The sequence below is a fragment of the Clytia hemisphaerica genome, unplaced genomic scaffold (assembly GCF_902728285.1).
Source record: "Clytia hemisphaerica strain Z4C2 unplaced genomic scaffold, Clytia hemisphaerica genome assembly, whole genome shotgun sequence".
Classification (NCBI taxonomy): Eukaryota; Metazoa; Cnidaria; class Hydrozoa; order Leptothecata; family Clytiidae; genus Clytia; species Clytia hemisphaerica.
The window spans coordinates 662,131-684,811 of NW_027104229.1; the positions used below are offsets into that span (position 1 = coordinate 662,131).

General features: G+C 34.4%; 1 protein-coding gene across 1 annotated transcript in view; it reads left to right on the plus strand.

The window, feature by feature from the left end:
- LOC136815908 (serine-rich adhesin for platelets-like) overlaps positions 1-22,144 on the plus strand; it is a 43,816-nt gene extending 21,672 nt beyond the window's left edge. The window contains exons 2-7 of the mRNA XM_067072361.1: positions 6,314-6,728; positions 10,602-11,332; positions 12,840-13,153; positions 15,242-15,614; positions 16,039-17,466; positions 17,817-22,144. Coding sequence (XP_066928462.1) covers positions 6,352-6,728; positions 10,602-11,332; positions 12,840-13,153; positions 15,242-15,614; positions 16,039-17,466; positions 17,817-22,144 — 7,551 coding nt within the window. The 5' untranslated portion in view covers positions 6,314-6,351. The remainder of the gene's footprint in view (positions 1-6,313; positions 6,729-10,601; positions 11,333-12,839; positions 13,154-15,241; positions 15,615-16,038; positions 17,467-17,816) is intronic.
- The last annotated feature ends 537 nt before the right edge of the window (positions 22,145-22,681 follow it).

The following is a 22,681-nucleotide window of genomic DNA, read 5'->3' on the forward strand; positions in this document are numbered from 1 at the left end:
TAAAGTAGTCAAACTGGAGCGTTTAATCCAATTTTTCTAAAAATTTCAAACGCCCTCGTTTCTCTTCTTCTCTCTACTACCCAATCCCAAGAACCCATTTCTGATTTATGTCTCGTAAATTTTGCCTTATGGTCAAATCTCGCTAGCAAAAAGTCGTACATATAACCTCCATATTACATCCATACTACATCCATACAACATTTTTGAATGTCAGATGCCATACTATTGGAATATTTTATGCCAGCTTGCCTAAGAAGACAAATAAGGGTGTGAAGAACTGAAAAAAAAAACAATAAATTTTATTTCTAATTTCCAGCACTAAAACAATTTTTCATTATTTTTCTCGATTTTTCTCCATTAATGTTATTTAAGAATAGTTTTAGACCATTCTTTGTTGGTGGACCGGATGGTTGAAATATTTTTCATTTGTTTATTTATTTTCTAAAATTTACTACTTTATTTCCACTCACTTTATCAGATGTTTATCTTATCTTAACGCCCTTTTTTAAATACACAATGCTAAATTTTAATCGAAATTGAAAGAAAAATTAAACTTTTTAAGAATTAATTAAGAATTAATCCCAAATTATTAGAAATGTCTTAGAAAATATTTCTCTCAAGCAAGAAAATGTATAAAGCAAAAAATAATATTTTAAAAACGTTTCAGTTTTGAAATCACTCAGGAATAAGAGCAATTGAACCTCAGTCAAATTTCATTAGTTCTTATAAAAAAATATTTATATCTTATCATTCTTATTTTTTTAGTCTCAGGTCCCTTCCTACTGATCTAAATTGCTATTCTGGCCATTGTCGGCAAGACTTGTACAAAAGCCTATTATACGTACGTACTGTCATCTGTCGACGACATCTTGGTGTTTCAACAAATCATTTAGCATTCACTCCAGGCCGGGAAAACCCGGGGCCTTGAAGGGTTTATTTTTACATAAGTGTTCCCGTTTCATATTAGACACATATTACATATCAGAACAGTGTCTCATTGTTATGTTATGCTGATATAAGAAAAAAATATTTTTCTTTCCTCTTTCTGAACAATCTTGCTCCACATGTGTCAATCCAAGCTGTAAAAGCTTGTGAATTAAAATTGATGAGTAAGTATCACTCTTATTTAAAAACAAAACCTTTAAAACCAATTGAGCTTAATTTTTTGTGAAAGATTATTAATTTAGAATTTATCCGCACATTATTTTTTCCTCTTAATATTTTCGTTATCTATAGGGTAGGGTAGTATAGCAAATTTTTTTGCAGTATATGGGGCACTGACTCAGTTCTCTTACGTTGAGCACTCATCCCTTGCCTTCCCAATCCCATGAAGTTTGAGTATCATCATTACACTTTTTTTTATAACAAAATCCAAAATTTTTGAAGCCTTTGGATGTTCTTAACTTTTTTTAGTTTTAAGCCTAAAAATGTTCTTGACATGTTCTTATTTTCATCATTTCTTGACAATTTTTGTCCATTTTCCTAAGAAATTAGGTGTTTTAGAGTCCCAAAGCTTTAAAATGATCTTAACTTGTTCTTAACATTTTTGCCCATTTTTGCCATCGAAGCCTTATGTTCTTATATAGTTTGTTTTTATTTAAAAAACGTGTATGCATCAGGTATCTGTGTCTCTCGTGCACCGAACCAGCGGCGTCTTTACAGCACTATACATTCCGACCTGAAAAAGCGAATTCCTACTTTGTAAGGATAGTATTTCGACCGTTCTCATATTTTTCTTATATTGTGATTTCAGGTATTCATGTTTCGAAAACGATCTTAAAGATCTTATTTCTTCCATTAGGATAGACTATTTTGATTAGTTGTTTTACGGGCCCGACTGACCCTGAATTTCCAAAAATCGAAATAAGAATAAATTCATTTTGGGAGTACATTTGTATTTTCTCATTGCTGCCGAAATTTCAAAATTTTGGTAGTTTTTCCAAGAATCTTATGTTCAATTTTTCATTTTATTCATGAATACGAGCTTGTTGTGTCTTTTTATTTTTTAGTTCGCATTTTTGTCAAGATGTATAGTAGTTTTGCTGCCTTTTTAGGAGATTTTATAGGTGAAATTCTTAGGAAATTCTGCTTTTATTTTTATTTTTTCGCCGACCGACCGACCCTTTTTTTGGGTAGCTTGGCATGTAAAACAACAAATTAAATTGGCCTCGCCTTACTTGTGTAATTTATCCCTTATTTTCATTATTAAAGTTAATGTTTCTAAAAATACTCTTCTAAAGCTCTTATTTCTTCCATTATATATACTTTTGGTTTAAAAAGTCAGGTTTTCTTTGCAATTCCTGGGACTAGGATTGTTCTTAATTTGTTCTTAGGTTTCATGTTTTCATAAAGTTTTATGAAAATATCAAAATAGTAACATGTGCCTCTTTGGGGTAGACCTTCTCTTGTTAAGGAAAAGATTACTTCAGACTCCTATATTTCTACGAATTAGCATCGGGCGCTGTAGCATTTATAACTTAAATATCTTCCATAAATATCTTTGTTGGTGATCCTATTTGTAATCCAATTTTCGCAAATTTTAAATAAACACCCTTACTAACAGTAGCGTGGTAGCAGGTGGTTTTTTTTGAGGGGGCGCTGAAAAAAAAGGTGCACGAAAAGGATCTTCATAACACTGATTTCGGCGCCCCTTTTACCTTTTCACCTCATAAATGGCAGTTTTTAGCCCTGAAAAATGGAGAATTGTTGAAAAAATTTCGTGTCATTTTTGCACAATTTTTCCTAGTAAAGGGGAGAGCGCCAACATCCCAATTTTCCTATTTTGTCTCCCCAGTGTTTGCCAAGCCATCACGCTTCTGCTAACTAAACGGGAAATTCATTCACAGAGGTGTTTATCGAGAAATGTTCCTCAGGAAGGGTGTTTAAGGAATAATTCGGGTACTGGCTAAATGCTGGCTAACAAGGTGCTTTATCAGGCCCTGAAACAAACATTTTCGAGCCTTAAGTTTCAAAGTATATGAATTATTTAAAATATGATGATATTACTAATCAAAATATGAATTAATTTTAAAAAATATATAAGAAAAATAAGACGAAAAAAAAGAAGAGCTCAAACTATGGAAAATTTCATTTTCTATTTTCATCGATTTTTCTCTTTCATTTTTTTTAATATTATTCCGTTTTATGATTTTTTCACTCACAACATAAACAAAACAAAAGACGGGGGTTTATTCCGTCAATATAACATCCCGAAAAGTGCGAACTAACGTCATTTTTACCTCCTGGTTTGTTTAAGATCTTGACATTTATCCGACTAAGACAACATGGAGCGCTTAGAGGATCGAACTCAATGGAGGAGTGTTTAATGTGAATGGTAGAGTCTAAAAAAGGGGGAAATAAGCCTTGCTCTCCATCACCATGGTGACCATGTCTTTCCATGTTTTGTATTGGTCTGATAAATCCATCAAAATATTTTTTTCTCAAAAAATAAAATAAATTTCGAGATTTGTAAAAAACGAAGAAATCTGGTGTCTTAAAATTTGTGGTTTTGAAAGTCTTTAGAAATGATCTTAATAGTTGGTTTTTATAAGGTTTTTAATGTTTAGTTTATCTGGTTTAAAAATAGGATATATGCACCTTTTAATTTACTTCACAAACTGCATGTAACGTCGTTCCCAGCTGGCACACAACGTTGTTTCAACCTTTATTAACGAATGTTCATAACGTCCATATAACGTTAGATGAATGTTGAAACAACGTTGTGTGCTAGCTTATTTGCGATCGATCAGCTGTCGTAAAAGTGATGTAATGTCAACAGATATTTCAGGGTTACATTATTTATCCTTTAATTTAATTTAAAACTGACCCTTCCACTACCAAATTGCCATCAATCCGTAGTGTGCTTTTGAGGGATGTTTCATATGCCTTATCGGCCAAAACTTAGTCGGCATTAATTATTAGTCGGCCCTAATTTTAGTCACCTCGTCAAAATTTAGTCACTAAGGGCCGACTAATAATTAAGTTTTGGCCATTTCTAAATTTTTAGTCGGCCCTAATTTTAGTCACCTCGTCAAAATTTAGTCACTAAGGGCCGACTAATAATTAAGTTTTGGCCATTTCTAAATTTTTAGTCGGCCCAAATTTTAGTCACCAAGCCAAAATTTAGTCACTAAGGGCCGACTACAGTTTTGGCCGATAAGGTAGGATAAATTCATGACTGATGCAAGAGGAAGTTTGTACCCCATATATTGAGGAAATTCTTTTTTGACCCACCTGGATTTGTTTTTCTCATTATACTGACCTACCTGGATTTTTACACTCGAAAAAACTGACCCCCACTGCACTTTTTTATTTTCAAGACCCTGGACATATTTCTTGGATAGCCCAATGTGATTCCCCCCGCAGAATTGGGCTTCACTTTCTTCACTTTTTCGATTATGATAAATATTTGGGAATTATATGCTAATTAAATGTCTTCTTTCATAAGAATATCCAGAATTTTTGAAGCCTCCGGATGTTCTTAACCTTTTGATTTTTAAGCCTAAAAATGTTCTCAACTTGTTCTTGATTTTTTTGCTACCAAAGCCTTGTGTTCTTATATAGTTTGTTCTTATAAAAAAATGTGTAATGCCTTTTATCGTTTTTCTCAGTCTCCCTAATTTCTTAAGAATTTTCAATCGGAAGTATCAAGGCTATTCCTGATAGATTTTCAAAATTGAATTTCTTAAAGAAGTTGGGTAATCAAAAAAGCATAATACAGTTATAGAATTTTTTAGAAATTCTTCAAGAAAGTGTAAAACCATATTATTTTTGATGTAATTTTTAAGCAAGATACAAAATGACTTGTTATACAACCCTCCTTACAAACTTTACAAATGTGAAAGAAACATTAGTAACAGCAAAAAAATTAAACGAAGTGAGAAAATAAACGATACTATTTTTTACATTGTAATGTTTTCATAGTTTTTCATCAATTAGTATACAGTGTCCATATTTTTCTTGATATGTAAATCTTTACCGACCATTATTTCTGTTGATGATTGTGACTTTGAAGTTGTATGTATAACTACTTTGATTGGGGTTTAAAGGTAAAGCAGTCTTAGTATACACGTATACACGTTTTTAAACTGCACGTTTTTTTATAAGAACAAACTTTACAAGAACATAAGGCTTCCATGACTCAAAAATACCTTAGGAAAATGGTAAAAGATATTCACAAAATGGTGAAAATAAGAACATGTTAAGAACATTTTTAGGTTTAAAACTAAAAAAGTTAAGAACACCAAAGGCTTTTGGATTTTTGGATGTTTCGACTTTTAAGCCTAAAAATGTTATTAACATATTCTTATTTTGACCATTTGAAATAGGGTGTTTTTGAGCCTACAAAGCCTTAAAATATTTTTAACTTGTTCTTGATATTTTGGCCATCGAAGCCTTATGTTCTTGTATAGTTTGTTCTTATTTAAAAAAAGCGTAAGTACACTCACTTCTCACAGACCCGGTGGGATATTTTCAGCCAGTAGGGTAAAAATATCCAACCAAAACTCGATGCGAGATTAATATTTCCTTGTTTCTTTATGACTGAGGGTTTGAATTCCATTGTTTCTGAGTCAGAAAATTCAGTGGGAACGGAAAAATAGCATATTACTATTTTGCAGTGAGGATTGGTTTATTTGATTATTTTTAGTGGGGACAAAAATTGGAGGATAACTTTCCACCAGGGACGATATTTTGGCCAATTTTTCCAGTGGGAAGGGGTCCCAGAGGGTCTATGAGAAGGGGGTGTGTAGGCGCTATACTGTTATAATGCGTTAAAACACTCTCTAAGTAATAGTCACACCTCAGGTTTTCAGGTTTAATTGCTAAAGTACCTTACTGACTCGTATAAGTTGTTTTAATGATTATCTGGCATACATGGTTTTTTTTATAAGAACGTCCAGAGCATTCGTATGTTCTTAACTTTTTGAGATTTAAGCCTAAATATGTTCTTGTTTTGACCATTTTGTGAATATTTTTGTCCATTTTCCTAAGAAATAGGGTGTTTTTGAGTCCACAAAGCCTTAAAATGTTATTAACTTGCTCTTAACATTTTGGCCAGCAAAGCCTTATGTTTTTATACACTTTGTTCAAAAAATTTGGATGTTCTTATAAAAAAACGTGTACTACGTGACTTTTTTTCGTGATGCGTAATTTAGGCTGTTTTTTCGCTATTTTTGCGTGGTTAACTAGTTTTGATGTGATGGCATGAAGACGGGTGCGAAGGGGGAGGCTCGTAGTAGAACAGTTTTTAATATTTTTAAAAATATCGAAACAGAATTTTTAATTCAAATCTTTCTTCTTCTTACACATGAAGGTCGATTGTAAAAACGAAGAAGAAAACGAAGACAAAGCATGTATTTAGCAAGCTTAAAGCTGAAATATAAGAGCGTTTACAATGGGCAAGAAGTCATTGAAAAACATTCAGACATCCAGATACCGTACAAGTTAAATGGTGTAGAACCTTGTGGCAGACATGCTCTAGACCAGAGTGAAGCTGGTGGCAGACATGCTCTTGATGACAGTGGATTTCAGTCAATGATTATAGATAATGGCTCAAGATTTTTGAAAAGATCGCTGGATTCAAAAAATGGGGATTTACCGAAAAAGAAATCGACAAATTTGATCAAATCTCATGTTTCAAGTTCAATGAATCGACAATCAAGTGATTTCAAACATGTGGCATACTCAAAGTTGGGTCCTTGCCAACAGATCTGTCAAACACTACAGAGGTATATTTTGTTTTATCAACCCTAAAGGCCAAAAGCTTCATAAAAGTAGTAGTAAGTTTAAGTCCCGAAGGCTCCTCTTTCGATAGCTATCTATCTGAAGGTAGGGGAGGACGCTTCTTTCCCCTTGGATTGCTCCACTTACCCTTGATCTTTCCTTTAATTGCTGAACATCAAGCAGAGAAGCATCAAGTACCATTTTGAGATTCTTTGGTAGGACCACAACCTTGCGCACCGTAGCGCAATGTGTATTCTAGACCCGTCAGTAAAATACCATATAACCAAATAACCACATTTTTATTGACACTCCCAAAATTACAGATCATAATTATATGACTGATTTTATTTAGGTTGCGCGCTCTTATCCTACGGCGGGGTATTATTTTGTAATACCCCGCTCCCGCCAAAAATTTCTGATAATACGCCCTCTTTTCCGCCGTCCCGCCACAAACATCACGCAGTTTACAAATACGTAAACAACAAAACTGTTGAATCATTCAGGAGAAATTAAGATTCTTCACTTCATTTTTAGAAGTAATATTTTTGATCAAAACCATTTTCTCCTAACATAATTTCACGCGCCGAGTAGTGTTCGAATTTCCAAAACATTCGATTATTTTTGACAACATTAAAAACAAACAATCAACATAAAAGGGGTTGCGGAACGAGCGTTCTGTTTTCGCAAAGCGAAGAAATCTATCTCAAAATGTACTACGCCATTATTAATTAATGCAGAATTACAAAAAAAAGAAAAAGTAATAGGACCTTACATTACAATTCACGTTGAATTTATTGCCAGTGAGAATGTTTGAGAAATTAGAAATGTATGAAGACAAAGGTGTTCCAAAAGCACCTGGGGGTATTTGAAAAGTCATTTGTACTCGATTTTGTGATACTTTTATAACAGCTTTAAAAAATCTTGCTGATCAAAATTACAAAAATATCTGCTCAATACAACTTTCCACAGGGTACAGTAAAATAACAAAAAATAATATCAAAAATAAAAACTAAAACTCTAAGAATTCGCATCATAGCTCATATTGAGAGTATTCTATACAAGGCTTTTGAACTAAAAATAATTTGATGTGTCTTAAAAAAAGCATCATGTAGTCTTTCTTTTGATTGTTTTGCTGTTGTGGTTTTTGAATATTCAAGGTGAAATCGTGATCAAGAAAATAGAGTAGTATAGGAATAGTAGGATGTCCTAACTAACAGTAAAAAGTGGATTCCATTTTCACAAAAAATACCGTCAACTGCTCTAACTTGGGACTATCTGACAAAACATGGGACGGCAATTCGGCCACCATTTCACCGAACCTCCAAAGTCATTTGTTTTGATTTGACTTAATGAACGGCGTATTAAAAATACACAAAAACAAATTTGTTGTCAAAGAGATTTAAAAGTAAGTGAAAATACAGACCAGATATCAACCAGTCCCATGTTTCGACCAATCGTCCCAAGTTAGAGCAGTTGACGGTATCAATAGTTTATATTGGACGAGGATAGAGAAAAAATACCATTATATGCTACAAATTTCCAACATGTTTCGGCCAGAGCTGTTTTCAAGGTATCGAATTGTATTTTATCGAATCTGGATGATGTAATCGTGTAATGTGCTTGATCTCAAACCACAACAAAGTCCTTCTAATTTTATGTAGAATGATTAAAAACTCCTGAAAATATTGTCTCCGTTCTTCACATCGTACCTCCTCGCCTCAACGAATATTACTGACCACAATCACCCAATATTCAATGTTCTTTGTAAAAGCGTTACTCAAATTAAACAACGGCAACGTGACAAAAAATTATTGTTTGGCAACAATGCCCGCTCAATGTAAAATTTAACGATGACATTTCCAATAAAATTATAAAGTCTATAAAACGTTAAAATATTTCGAAATTCAAATGTTGTTTTAAATCTGAGTTGATTGCTGTTTAGTTTGGTTTGATCAAGTCATAAAAATAGTTTTTCGCTGAGATCAATTGATGTAATAGGAACGGTTACTCCAATCAAATTATCACAAAAATGTACCATGAAGTTTGAATGCCACAAGGTAAACAACCATCAGACCATTGTGACCATTTATCGAAAATTTCATTCAGCAGGTCTGCAGGTTGACAGCAGCCACCACATCAGCAAGTAGAGGGTAGGACAGATCTCACCTCTCCCAGAGGAAGTGGTAAAAAAAGCTAGAATGATACTCGAGTAAAATTTCCATTAAGTGTGACCAGCAGCAACGTCATTTTACAAGCAAAGGATGCATCCAGTAGCTTAAAAAATCAGCAGGATTCTGCCTTGACAAAAATCGCCATCTTTGTTTATGTTTCGCAAGTGTGCAAAAGTGAAAGTAGCAGCAACGACACAAAAACAGACATCTCGCACTTGATTGGTTCAAACTCGATATAATTTTAGATACACTTTTACTTTTTTTTTAAATATGTATGATTTTAAGAAAAAATGACAAAAACAGAGCCAAAGTTTTACTAAAATTGATTTTCAATTAAGTTTACGAGGTAAATGCTTCTTTTCGGTGGCTAAACAGGTGCCATTCTTCAATACAGAGCAAAGTCGACATTTATCGTCGGAGGTAGCAGTTTTGGAAACACTTTTTCGAACATATACAAATTTACGCCCCGCGTACGCAGATCTTGCCAAAGGATGCTACACTCCCTATTCGGGCGCTTCGCGCCCTCAAAACGGTCGTTCCGCAAATAATTTGAGAAGATAGCCGTTCGATCAAAATCGAGGAGGAAAAGTACAAGAAAAATGTACAAAGATGACAATGAGCTGTTGGATGATGATGTTATTCTTTTATTATGGTGAAAATCTAAAAACAAAAACACGAACATTTGGATAAATGCACTTCAGAAGTCTCGTGGACTTGAGGAGAACGGGAGAACATATCTGAATATGAACCATATAATTTGAACACTTCATTTGTGACCATTTTATGTGGAAAGAAAGAAAGAATATGGCACTGATAACGAACCTGACTCGCTGATAATAATGCAGGCGTCTTTGCAAAGGAGCCGAAAATACAATTTTGTGAAGAACCTTTATACCGATAATATTGTTTGAAAGTTTGGATAGTGAATGGATTATTAGTTTTGTTGTTTTACATTATATTAATCATATATTTATCTGCAACAATTTGAAAGTAATATGGGATGGAATGATTTGTGATTTGAAGCAATACATCATATTTCTATAGCAATGCATCATAAATTTTCTGTCTTTACTTCTGGAATCCCCATTTCGGATAGCTCTTTAAGAAATAATAAAATCAGTCATATAATTAACCAGGAATGATATGAAATTCGTGAAATTAGGATTAATACCTCTCGTATCATTTGAAATACTTTGAAATAGCCCTCACTTCGTTCGTGCTATTTCAAAGTATTTCAAAATGAAACTCGGGTATTAATCCCTAATTTCCCTCAATGTCATATCATTACTATTACTAATATGGCCCGAATTCCTTATTTGCGCCATAAAATCCTTTATTTTAACGTTCTGTAAGATACCAAACAGGCGGAACACCGAACCTAAATTTTGAGGCTTTATCGTTTCCTATCACCGGTCAAATTTTCAAATCTAAAGGCCTCTTCCATGAGAGGGAAATGTTCAAGCATATCTAAAACCCTTTAAAGATATTCTATTTTTCTCATATAGAAAGGAGACGTGCTTCTGATGCTGACAAAGCAGAATTAACAAAATAATTTCTCAAAGGTTGTAATCACAATTTTTCAATTGGGGAGATTTTATCAAACTTGTTTGAGTCTGCCTATTTGAGCATTTTCCGTCCTTGAAATAAAGAACGGTAAGACAACTAAGAAGAGGTTAATGATATACTTTAAAATTATTTTTTCTGTAGGTACGAACCAGGTCAGGAGCTCGAATTTTACACCAAATTGATTGCAGAATGCCGGAAATTTCTTCAAGAAAGTCTTTTAATGAAAGATCGGAAACGCATAACCGGAATCTATTTGAAAGCTTTGGAAAAACTATTTCGATTACAAAATCAATCGAACATGAAATTCAATTCCCAACCAGATTCTTTGTTTCAAGTCCATGAAAATATGGATAAAAGGGCTAAACAAGGTTTGGAGGCTAAGGGAGATCTTCATACAAAAAGACGGATTCCTCACAGTATTGATGTGAGGGAATCGTTCGATTTTAAAGACACATCAACACCAGAAAAACATTTGGCGCCCGATTCACATGATCACATAAAGGAACCTGGTGTCGATTTTGAACATTTGACAAGTGACGAGAAATCAAAACTGGCTCGAGAACTTAAACACGATATTCGAAATACAAGATCAAAAATCAAATTACTGAAAAAGAAATTGATTGATCCCAAATTTTCGGACAGTAAAGAAGATTTAAAATCGGACATTGTACATTTACGGAAAGAACTAAGAACATTGAAATATCAATATAATTTGTTAGAAAATCGAAGAAAAGCTAAGACAGGTTCTACTTATGAAGATTTATCCTCTGAGATGAGCAGTCTGCTGAGCGATGAGAATTCGGAAATTGTTCCAGCTTTCCCGAATGGTCGAAAATATACAAATGTTGCTGACAAAGGGAAAATAAAAGGCTGTAAGTGTCTTTTATTTTACTGGTCATAAAGTTCGTAGTCTATCATTTCAGTACTATTAATTCAGAAAATAAGAAAAAGTAAATAATGGAAGAGACAAGTTTTAGTTTTTAGAAACTATGATAAGGACTCTAGTCTATAAAGTTCTGCAAAGGAGAAAAGCAAAATGCTCTGAAAAGAATTTAAACACTTTTTTACCGTCCTCGATTTAACCGGGCGATTACTAGATTATACCTAGCCGTGTCAATAGACTGGTGTCGTTTATGATGCGTGTAATACAGTAGTACAGGCGTTATTTGATAATACGATTATTGTTAGGGGATTTAGCTTGTATAAACTAAAAATTTTTCCCTCTATTACTTTTTGCTTTATTTCTACTATGTCTGAATTTAGTCGTCTAGCTTGCTAGACTACCCAGCTGGCACAAACGTTGACATCTGACGTCATATGGACGTTGTGAACGTTAGATGAACGTTGAAACAACGTTGTGTGCCAGCTGGGTACCGTGTCAACCGTAGGCAAAAACGCGGAGATACGCCTCTAGATTAATCCGTTGAGGCTCTCTAATTCGACGTATTCGATACGCTCCATTGTTCGATTGTATTCAAAGTAGCTGTCAGCAAGAACACCCATAAAGATTTTATTACAACTACTTTCTATTCATAAAAATATCATTTAATGCCTCATAATCACCATGGTAATTGTTTGAATACGAGGCAAGTGATGGTCGTGACGTAATTTATGAAAAAGTCTATCTAATGAAAATTTACTTCCCCCTGAATTAGAGCATAGAGGTATAAAGAAAACAGGAGTTGAATGTGTCGGTAATTGGTCGTTAAAGTCTTTTGATTTCTTTTATAAAATGTATCAAAAGAAATTCTAAGCTCGCCCGATGAAATAAGACTTTTTAGTAGAACTCAAGTTTGCTCTGAACATTCTAATAATCAGTATTGAAGATTCTAGCCTTTTAATATACGAAAATTAGATAAAACTTCGTCCACGAAACAAATTTATGTTCCATTTCGCTATCCGTTCAATTTTGTTTTGAAAAGATATTTTCTCAAGCCAGAAAATGAAAAGTTCTTTATAAGCACACACGATTTCAGACTCAATTTGTAGACATAAAGTCGCTGGAGAATTTTGGAGGAAAGTATCAAGCAATAGAGTTCACCTGAAAGAAAACATTGATCGAAAAATCTTATCATTTGATGAAGGATTGCCAAGTTTACAGGCCTTTTTTTAGTCCAAATATTTTCTTACACTGATGTCAGAAACAATGAATCTCGTCTCATCTAATTTCTAAAGCTTAAATGAGCCAATAAGATTTAACCTATGGATAAAAGAGCTCATTAAAAATGCACGATATATGAGATTATGAGCATGCATACATCGTAACTTTTTTAATCGTAGGGCGAGCTTGGTTACAATAGCATACTTCTCCTGTCTTTCTTTATACCTCCATGATTAGAGATAGCCAACTGTGTTTTTTGAATTTGTTTGATTTACTAGGCCCAACGAAGTCAAGAAATCTCGACCAAACTGACGACCTTTCAGAATCTAGTACCTTATCGAGCAGTACTCAAACGCTAGTCAAATCCCTCAATAAAGATTTGAAGCAGGATCGACCACGTGATACTAACATGCTCATCCAATCTCCGGGTAAAGACTTGAGTCCAGGGAAATCACAACATGGCGTGGCCTCACCCTCGCGATCGTTTCTTGCGCATGCCATCAAGAGAGATTTAACAAGAAATGATTCCGAAACAACTATAGAAAGTGTGAGCATGGATGAGGAAGATCAGATATCGGTTATTGATAATATTGTAAGTGTTATTGTTTTCAAAAGCTTAACTGAAATCGGAAATCTATATCTCTTCCTACCACAGGGGATGGGGGATCAAGTGCGGACCCCGGACAACACTCTCTCTCAGACACTCTTTCTAGCAAAAATAGCCTTTAGAGATGTCCGCCATTTCACTTATAAACTTTTGATATAGGAGCTCCGAATTCGAAGTTAGACCATGTTAGGTCGAAAATATAAAAATTCAGTCTAAAGTACTCATCATCGAGAATTGCTTTGAAACGGCCGGGGAAATGTTTTTTAACTTTTTATAAGGAAGTTTACAAAAAACCTTTTAAAAACTATAAAGCCTATACATTTTATTTGAGTGACCTTATGGTCCTGGTCATATCCACATGTGTGTAATTGTTAAGGGTAGGAGATCATCCTTCCAAATCAATTGTTACCGGTAAATGAGAGATTCCCAAGATATTCACTACTTCTTCATAACCAAAAGAATGGCTACCAGTTTTCCTCATTAAAACATTTACACTATCCACTGGATCTGGTAAAACAACCTTCAATTTACTCATTTAAATAAAACATATGTATTTTGAGATCTCGCGTGATCTCAAATCAATCTTTATGACTCTATCACTGATCATATTTTCTGGAAAATTGACACAGAGGTTGTTCATGTCGTTGATAAGTTTAACAATGGGTGACATCCAGCTCCGTCTCAATTTAACTACACTGAGGTTTTTAATACCAAGATCAGTCAAATTCAGCTCCATTAATTTTAAAAGTTCTAATGTACCTATAGAAGCAGGATTATCAGCGTCCAATAGATAATTTTGACCTTTTGATAAAGTGTTTGGAGAAACTCTGATCTTTAAGTTGGGTCGTTTGATTAAGTTTACGATTTCCTTTTCATATTTATTATAAATTCTTCCAACAGTCATAACTCTTGTAAGTTCAATTGGATGTTTGAAGAGCAAATTCTACTAAGGCTTGCTCTATGGCAAACCAGTTTTATCACTAGGATTAAATTTCTAAAAAGTTTAGATTCAAAATCGATAATCAAACAATCTTTGTCAATAAAAGCTGCTGGTATATTCAATGAAATGTTAGGTGATTGGATCAATATATCACGGACGATTCTTAATGTACTCAACGTCGAACAGCTCACAATCTCTATGCATTTAAAATCTTTGTATGGTTCAGTATTAAAAAATCGGCCATGATATTCCATAAAAGATTCGCAATCCAAGCTCGTGTCATCAACAATCAACATATTTTCATTACCAAGCATACTTGTTGGCATTTGATAATTCAATTTTAGTCTCTCAAAAATTTCCCAAGGTTTTTCAATGATTGTTTCATTTAAGTCTTCATTTTCGGTTTGATATAAAGTTGATTTTACTAACAATTCATTATCATCGCAATTTTCAATTTCTTTGTTTTGGCCCATCATTTTCAGTTATCCTTGTAAACTGGAGTTGTTTATAATTTATGTAATAAATTAGAATTCACTTGGTTTCTTCGTCCATTCGTTTCTTCTCTGCTCTTTTTAAAACAATAAAATATTTTCTCAAAACATATTCATTAGCATAGCTCATGATTAATGTTAATTACTTTCGATTGGATAAGTTTATTAATTAATGAACTTTTTAAATGCTTGATTGCCATAGTTTCAAGTTCCTACCTATGACTTCACCCTAGCATTTCAATATCAGATTTTAAGTAAAAGAGTCTTCATGAAAAAATCGTAGGGTTCACGGTTAATAGCCTGTACCACCCCGCCGCCACGGTTTTTTTTATATTTTGAAAAAGATTGCCGTGTGTCGAACTTCGCGTTATCTTTTCAATCAGCGAAGAAGAGTTTGGTACAGGCTATACTGTTAAAGAACGTCATTTCACGTATTTTCTATCATACCATTTGCTTACACAGAATCAAAAGAAAGAACAAATTTGCCTCCTTTCGGCACCGTGTGAGCACAAATTTTGAGAAATTCTTTGGTTTATTCTGCTTTGTCAGCAAAAGAGGCTGTTTTACTTATTTTCTATATCATTAAAAAAATCTTTAAGAGAATCAAACTCTTTTTAGTTTCTCATCGTATTTTTTTTCTAGGACGGAAGACAAAGAAACCGAACACGCTATCAACCACAATGTTTAAATAAGCAGACTCAAACAACTCTGTTAAAATCTCCTCAATTGAAAAATCAACGTGTTCAAACAGAAGATTATGATCTTTCTATTCCTGGTAAAACCAGAAGACCCTGGGACCGAACCACAAAGGACTTGCAAGGATTGGACAAACCTGCACCATCACAATTAAATAATCACGATCAAAATACAACATCTGATCGCAGCGACAACACACTGAATTCAAACTTGATAGATTCTCAGTCGAAACTTATGTCTAGTAAATATTCTCAAACTGAATCATTACAAAAGAATAACAGATACAAGCAGAACCGTGAAATCAACAACCACTTTAAAGGTATTATTCCAAATTTGTTTTTTCTTTAAAAAAGGTAATCTTTAAAATGTGCACCGACTATGACAAAGGCTTGAATTTTGAATCTTAAAGGCTCGGGAAATAAGGGACTTTATTTCCACGGGAGAGAAACATTTTAGTTCAACTCTAAGTTACAGTTTTTAAGGTATACGTCTGTTAAAAAGAACAAACTATATAAGAACATAAAGCTACGAAGGGCAAATAATAAGAACAATTAAAGAAAATTTTAAGACTAAGTGACAAATTTCTTAGAATATTGCTGAAAAATACTCACAAAATGGTGAAAATAAGAACATCTTTTGGCTTAAAACTAAAAAATTTCAGTAGATCCGAAGGCTTTTTCGATGTTCTCATAAGAGAAACATGTAGAATGATTAACCATACATTTGAAAATGTTGTATTATAGTTAACGACGAAAAACAAGAAAATGACCAGAGCTATCCTAACCAACGTCACCAGCATCAACCAGATGAAGAATACGAGATCCAATCTTTCAAAGAACCACCTTCAAATATGAAGGTTTTATTCACATCAAAACAATTTGACAATCTAGCAGCCAATAACAGAACACTGTCAAAGATTCCAAATTTGAGTGAAGATGATTGCAGGCAGAATATTGGATTTAAGCCAATTAAATCACATTCTGAGGAGAACTTTATGGATGATCTTGCTTCAAAGAAAGATGACTGCAATGATGCAGTATTTCCAGAACCTACAGTCAATAAAACAGGATTCCAACCAATCAAACGTCCTGGTGTTAACCCTCAGATGTCGGAAAGAGGATTTGACCAGGAAATATCAAGTTATTCGAAATCTGTTTCAGCCAATCAAAAGAAAGATGCTGACTTTTTTCGTCAGAATTTTGATGACGAGGAATTTGTAACTGTTGATGGAAATCTGAATAGTTCAATGACTTTGAAAGAAGCAAACTTAGCTCTCCAAAAGGAACATTCACATTCAAACCAGAACGGTGAAGATTCTATTAAAATCGGTATCGAAAATAAAGCTAAATCAGATTCCCTGTTTCAAGATGACGATAACGAAGAAACTGGCAATGATTCCGTTTTAAGGAGACACGAGGATTCCACTGTTGAGCATGGTGAATATGCTTATGGAGACGATTCCAATCAATCAAATAAAAGAATAATTAAAGCTGGACGAGATCAAGAAGGAGATAAAAAATCTGAAAACGACAATGATGCTCTTCTTATGGATGATTTAGAACAGGGCTTCGAGGTAGTCGACGATCTTGTGTATAGTCATATTAATGACGAAATCGATAAAAAACAAATGAGTTCGAATAAGAGGCGTACGTTTAATCGACAGAAAACAGTTGTCAGGGAATCGGTTATTAAACGAATGGAATCAATTGGTGAAAGCAAACAAAAGGTTGAGACAATAAACGATTCCGAATCACATTTTGATGAAAGACTTGATGATGAGAATTCTATGATTAGCCACGCTGCAAACACTGAGGATTCCCTGAAAACACCAGTGACAGGTGATGATCAAACTCAACCTGGCAATTCCCTGAAAATGCAAAATACGGGCACTAGAGCTACGTTGGAAAATCAAAGCGTAATGAGTGAAGATTCCCTGGTTAAAACTCCTAATAATAGACATTACCATTCCATCAAAATACAAGATGTATTTAATAAAACTAAAGAAAATGAGCAAAAAGGAAATAACGATTCCCTAGATTTACCATCTTTTTCCAGATCTGGGATAAACGAGAAACGAAATATTAATGATGAAGTGGATGAGTCATCAACTGATGAAGAGAGTCGATTTTTCACGCAAGAGAAAGATGAGTTATCTTCTGACGACAATTCGGGTAAGGTGTTTTAATTGCTATTCCTATTGAGTTAAGGCCTTGAAGGGACTAGAGAGGATTCTTCAAACTTTCACAAGTAAGAAAAAATGAAACCTTAAGATTTGCGACGCATTAAGAATGACGAATCTAGCCTTTTCTTCGGTATGTTTTTCGAAATGGGTTTTACTTTCAATCTGGCGTTTGTGTGAAAACCACGCGGGTCGTGTGTTTTGGATGTCAAGAATGACCTCAAAATCAGTTTTAGTCATAGAACTTTAGCAAAATCTGTAAAACTCTCTATGTTGTATGGATATTAGAACAACATTGATTGCCAGCTTGGAAACCTTCTTTATTTTTCATTTTACTTTCAGACATCGAAGAAGAAAACATTGTGAGCGATTCAAATGTCGTTAACGCAGAGTTTCGAGATTTTCGCAGTAAGATACCAAAACCTCATTATCTGGAAAAATCGCCTCACACAGATGAAAAAGTTTTTGATTTGAGTCAATCTGGTCCTGATAATATCAACAAAGACGTCGAGAGGGAAGCAGTTATTGAGAACCTTGTGGAGAATGCTAATCTCCTTGACTTTCAATTTGAGGATTCTCAACCAAAAGAAGATATTTCTAAATCAAGCAAGAGCTACTTTGCCAGCCAGAGATGTTTGGTTGATGAAGACGTTATTAATCAGATAGATGCAACTCAGGAAGAACTACAATGTGAACCAGAGATTCTCTTGTTTGATGATCATTTGAATTCTGAAGATGACCATATCATCGCCAAGGAATCACTCAATTTGTACTCGATCAAACTACAAAGAGAACAGGAAATTCGACAAATATTTGCAGACCCTGATCTGGTTTCGAAAGCCGAACCACAACATCTTGACCAGTTAACAAACAACCTATCGTCTGAACAAGCAATGTACAAAAATGATTTTGGTAATTCACAAGACCAAGCCTTGGTGAATGGACATTCAAATTCTGACCAGACAGAATCAAACAACAGTCGTTTCATGGATAAAATTTTCATGCATAGTCGCAGTGTTTCTTTCAGCGATAGTGAATCATCAGAGCTGGAAATTGAAATCTGCATTGAAGAGAATGACAATGAAAACAAAAGTGGTGATTGGATAGAAAAATCTATTGATGCCGACAGACCAACGTCAAATGCTTCCGAAAAGGTAGACGTCGAAGATGGCTTAGTTATAGACCATGAACAGTGCGATAATGTAAAAATATCTTCCGGCAAACCTCATTCTATAGATATCAATAACAACAGACGCCTAGAACTGAACGACAATTCAATTCTAAAAGAACAGCATCAGTCAGACAAACAATCTTCTTCAAACTCCAAGGAAGCGTTTAAAATCGAAGAGGATCGATCAAATAGAGCTTGTGGCGAATATCCAGTACTTTCAGATGTTCAGCAATACACCATCAAAGATGAAATTCAATACAGCAAATACTTTCATACAGATCTCGCTAAAAAAGAATCGGCAGAAACTCAAGATGAATATCTTCTTTATGAACGAGAAGATTCGTGTCAAATATTTCAATATAAAACGCAAAGCGACACGGTCGAAAGAGAACAACTTGTTGGAAATGATAAGGAAGATTCAAGTTCTAAATTTCAACTCAGTTTTGTAGACCCTGGTCTGGTTTCGAAAAGTAAAAATAATTCACATGACGATATGACCTTTGAACAAGAAATAAACAAGGATGCTGCTGAGTCTTTTTATGACGTAAACATTATCCAAAGGACTGATGCGACTTACTCGGTAGGCGAAAACGAAAAAACCTTTCACAACGAAACTGAGGAAGAAAAAACAGGTACCCGGAAGCCCAGTGTAGCAAAAATACGAACGTATGAGGAAAACGGAAGTGAAAATGAAAGTCGGTATCTTTTTAATGTTAGCCTGGAAGAAGATGAAAATATTGGTGTCCGAATTTACGAACAACATAGGAAAGTGTCCGAAAAAGTGAGCAAAGAGTGTGATGTTGGAAACATGATGTATGCACAGAGAAGAAGATTGAATGAAGAAAAGTGCCAAATTGACGAACATCAAAACAGCTCTATTCCCACTGAAGGACAAGGGAATAAAAAAGGAAAATTGACCAGTTATGTTGATAATGATATTGAGAATTGGGCTTTTGATGAACCAGAGACTTTATATGGAGGAGATGAAAAAGGACAATTGGGTAATGATATTGAAAATTGGGCTTTCGATAACGGAGAGGAAGAATCGGTGTTTCAATTTGATGATTGTGAAGATGAAGTTGTCGATATTGATGAAGACTTGGATTCACCATGTGTAAAGTTTGGTTCGATTTCTTATGGTAATGATGTTGAGAATCTTTATGTCATTGCTGAAGAGGACGAATCTGAAGTATTGGCGTTTGCTGAAGTGAAATCTATTGGTACTATTGGTGAATTTGAGAATGTGGCTGGAGTTGCAAATAGTCGTTACATTGTTTCAAAAGATTCTTCAGAAGAAATTTCCAAGTCGTATGAGCAAATCGATGTAGCTGAGAAAGATAATACGATAGAATTTTGTGATTCTAACGCTTCCATTTCACCGAATGATCAACTTTTATCTTACGAAAACCCTTCTGGAAATCAAGGCCTATCATCAAAATTGGAAACTGGATCACTAGACCAAGACGTTGAAACTGAGAGCCAAGAAAGTTTTTATCATCAAGATACTGAGTCAAGATCAAGTGGGTTGGATGAAAAGTTCATGACCAAAAATAAATTGATCGAAAGTTTTAATTCTTCTCAAATTATTGATGAAAATGCTGTAGTCATGCTCAATGAGACAGATTTGGAATGCAAAAAATCTGAGTTTGAGGAATCTCAAAACCATCGACTGGACCAATTAATCCAAGATTCTAATCTCTCAAAACTTTTGAAAGTGAAGGAAGAAGATCTTGTTGAAGATGAAGAAGAAGATTACAAAGGATTTGAAAGTGATTTCAAAGATAACCAACAACTAATGCTCTTAAATGATAGTGAAAATGAAAACCAATACTTCAGTACTCAACAAGAAGAATATGTGAACGATTTATGTAAGGAGATTATAGAGCAAGTTTTGATAGAGGTAGACTTAGACTGTGGTTCAATAATAAAAGATCGAGATCTCTTTATAGAGCCTCCATTGTCGTTCATCAGTCGCACTGAAGAAACGCACTCAGAAGAATGTGAGAAATCTCTCCAGGATCAATCGTCTATTGATGGTAATTCTATCCAAGGATCTCCAGCAAAGAATTCGTATCCAAATACTCAATTCAACAAAGACTTTGATCAGAAACGCCTTCATGCTGTTGAGAATCGTCTAATCGGAGCTGAAAATATTCATGAATTTGACAACAAAATTCAAAGCACTGAGCTCTTAGAAACTCAAGAGACTCTTAACCACGCTTACATTAGAGGTGAAGAACTCTATGAACAGTTTTTGAAAAAGATATCGAGGAAATTTCCCACTGGTGAAAAGCCAACTATGGAGGATTGTTTAAAACTACTGGAAGATGACCAAGACTATGATGAGAAAGACAAGAAAAGTTTAAGGACATATCTATTGTTGAATTTGTACGGGAAAAATGAAACGAAGAAGGTGATCAGTACTGTTAAAAATGATATCCAATATTTTATTGATATTTCACCTGAAGCATTGAAGCCTGATGATAAAATCGAGGAAGATTCTCCAGATTCGGAACGTATTTCGAACATTGATTCCCCATCATTGAAATTCAAATGTGAGGACAAAAGGATAATTGAGATACCGCCTGTTTCATGTTCAAATACTGGTGAAAGCAACTGTGTTGTTAGTATTGACGCAGAACCATTCTTGACATCTTCTGAAATCCTTCCACAGCACCATGAAGATCTTGACAAGACATTTAGAAACTATTCACCCGAAATATTAAATCCAATGGAGAAAATGACATCCTCTAAAATCCTTCCACAACATAAAAATCAAGAATCGCAATACCATGAAGGCTTTGACAAGACATTCGCAAACTATTCACCAGAAATACTAAATCTAATGGAGAAATCGGAACATGGGAATGAAGAGCTTGAACTGAAGCAAAAGGAGGGAGGATACGTAAATCCGTCTCAATCATTACTTGAGGTTGGTGTCACGACACAGGAGTTTTCCAAGGATCATGCGGATGATCTTACCAACAAATCTCGCAGCAATTCAGAAACTAACAGTGTTAGCGATAAAGAATTGTCTGAATTACAATTTCAACAAAACAGCCGCCGCATAGAGCATCGTGATATTTTAGATTGTGATATGGCCGTCAAAACAACTAATGCTCAAAATTGTGAAGAAGTTTATAACGGTCCTTCTAAACACCAACAATATACCAGCGTGGAAAACTTTCATTCAGAATCTACTTCGATACCTCTTGAATCCAACACGGATCTCTCGACTCCAAATAGTTCCAACGCTGAGGGAAATTCACCAAAGAACTTTCATGACTTAATTCGAGAAAACGAACGTTTGACAACAATCGAATCGACAGCCTTGAACTCCGACAAGGATCTATCAACACCAACTAACACCAACCTGAAGGAAAATCCACCAAAGAATGTCCATGACTTGACTCCAGAAAACGAACGTTTGACCACAATCGAATCTACACCCTCTCATAACAGGGATCTCTCAACACCAACCAACACTCAGGCATTTTAAGGCATGTCCAAATTTTCTGTAATTTTTAAACACCAATAGCACTTGCCAAGAGGTGTTCATTCATACCTTTTTGGAAGCGTATTAGGGTGTAGAATATGAAAAGTGCTGTTCAATAATTGTTTTTCTTGCCTAAATAAAGATATATGAATAAATATTGCAAAAAATGTAAAAATGCTGACGTCAGCAAAACTTATTTTTTGAATAACTTTTGATTGGCTTAACTTTAGATGCTGAAATTTTAACCAAAGTAGGATATTATGAATAGGCACATTTTAAATCAAAAGATATTTTGAAATTTTGCTGACGTCAGCATATTTTTGCAAAAATGCGTTTTTTACTTATTTCTGCTGACGTCATCAAATTTCTAAAAAAAACTTTGATCCAAAATGTGCTTTTCAGTATTCTCTTGCATTCCCCAAAATTTCAGCATCTAGAATTAAGCCAATCAAAAGTTATTCAAGAAATAAGTTTTGCTGACGTCAGCATTTTTACATTTTTTGCATTATTTATCCATATATCTTTATTTAGGCAAACAAA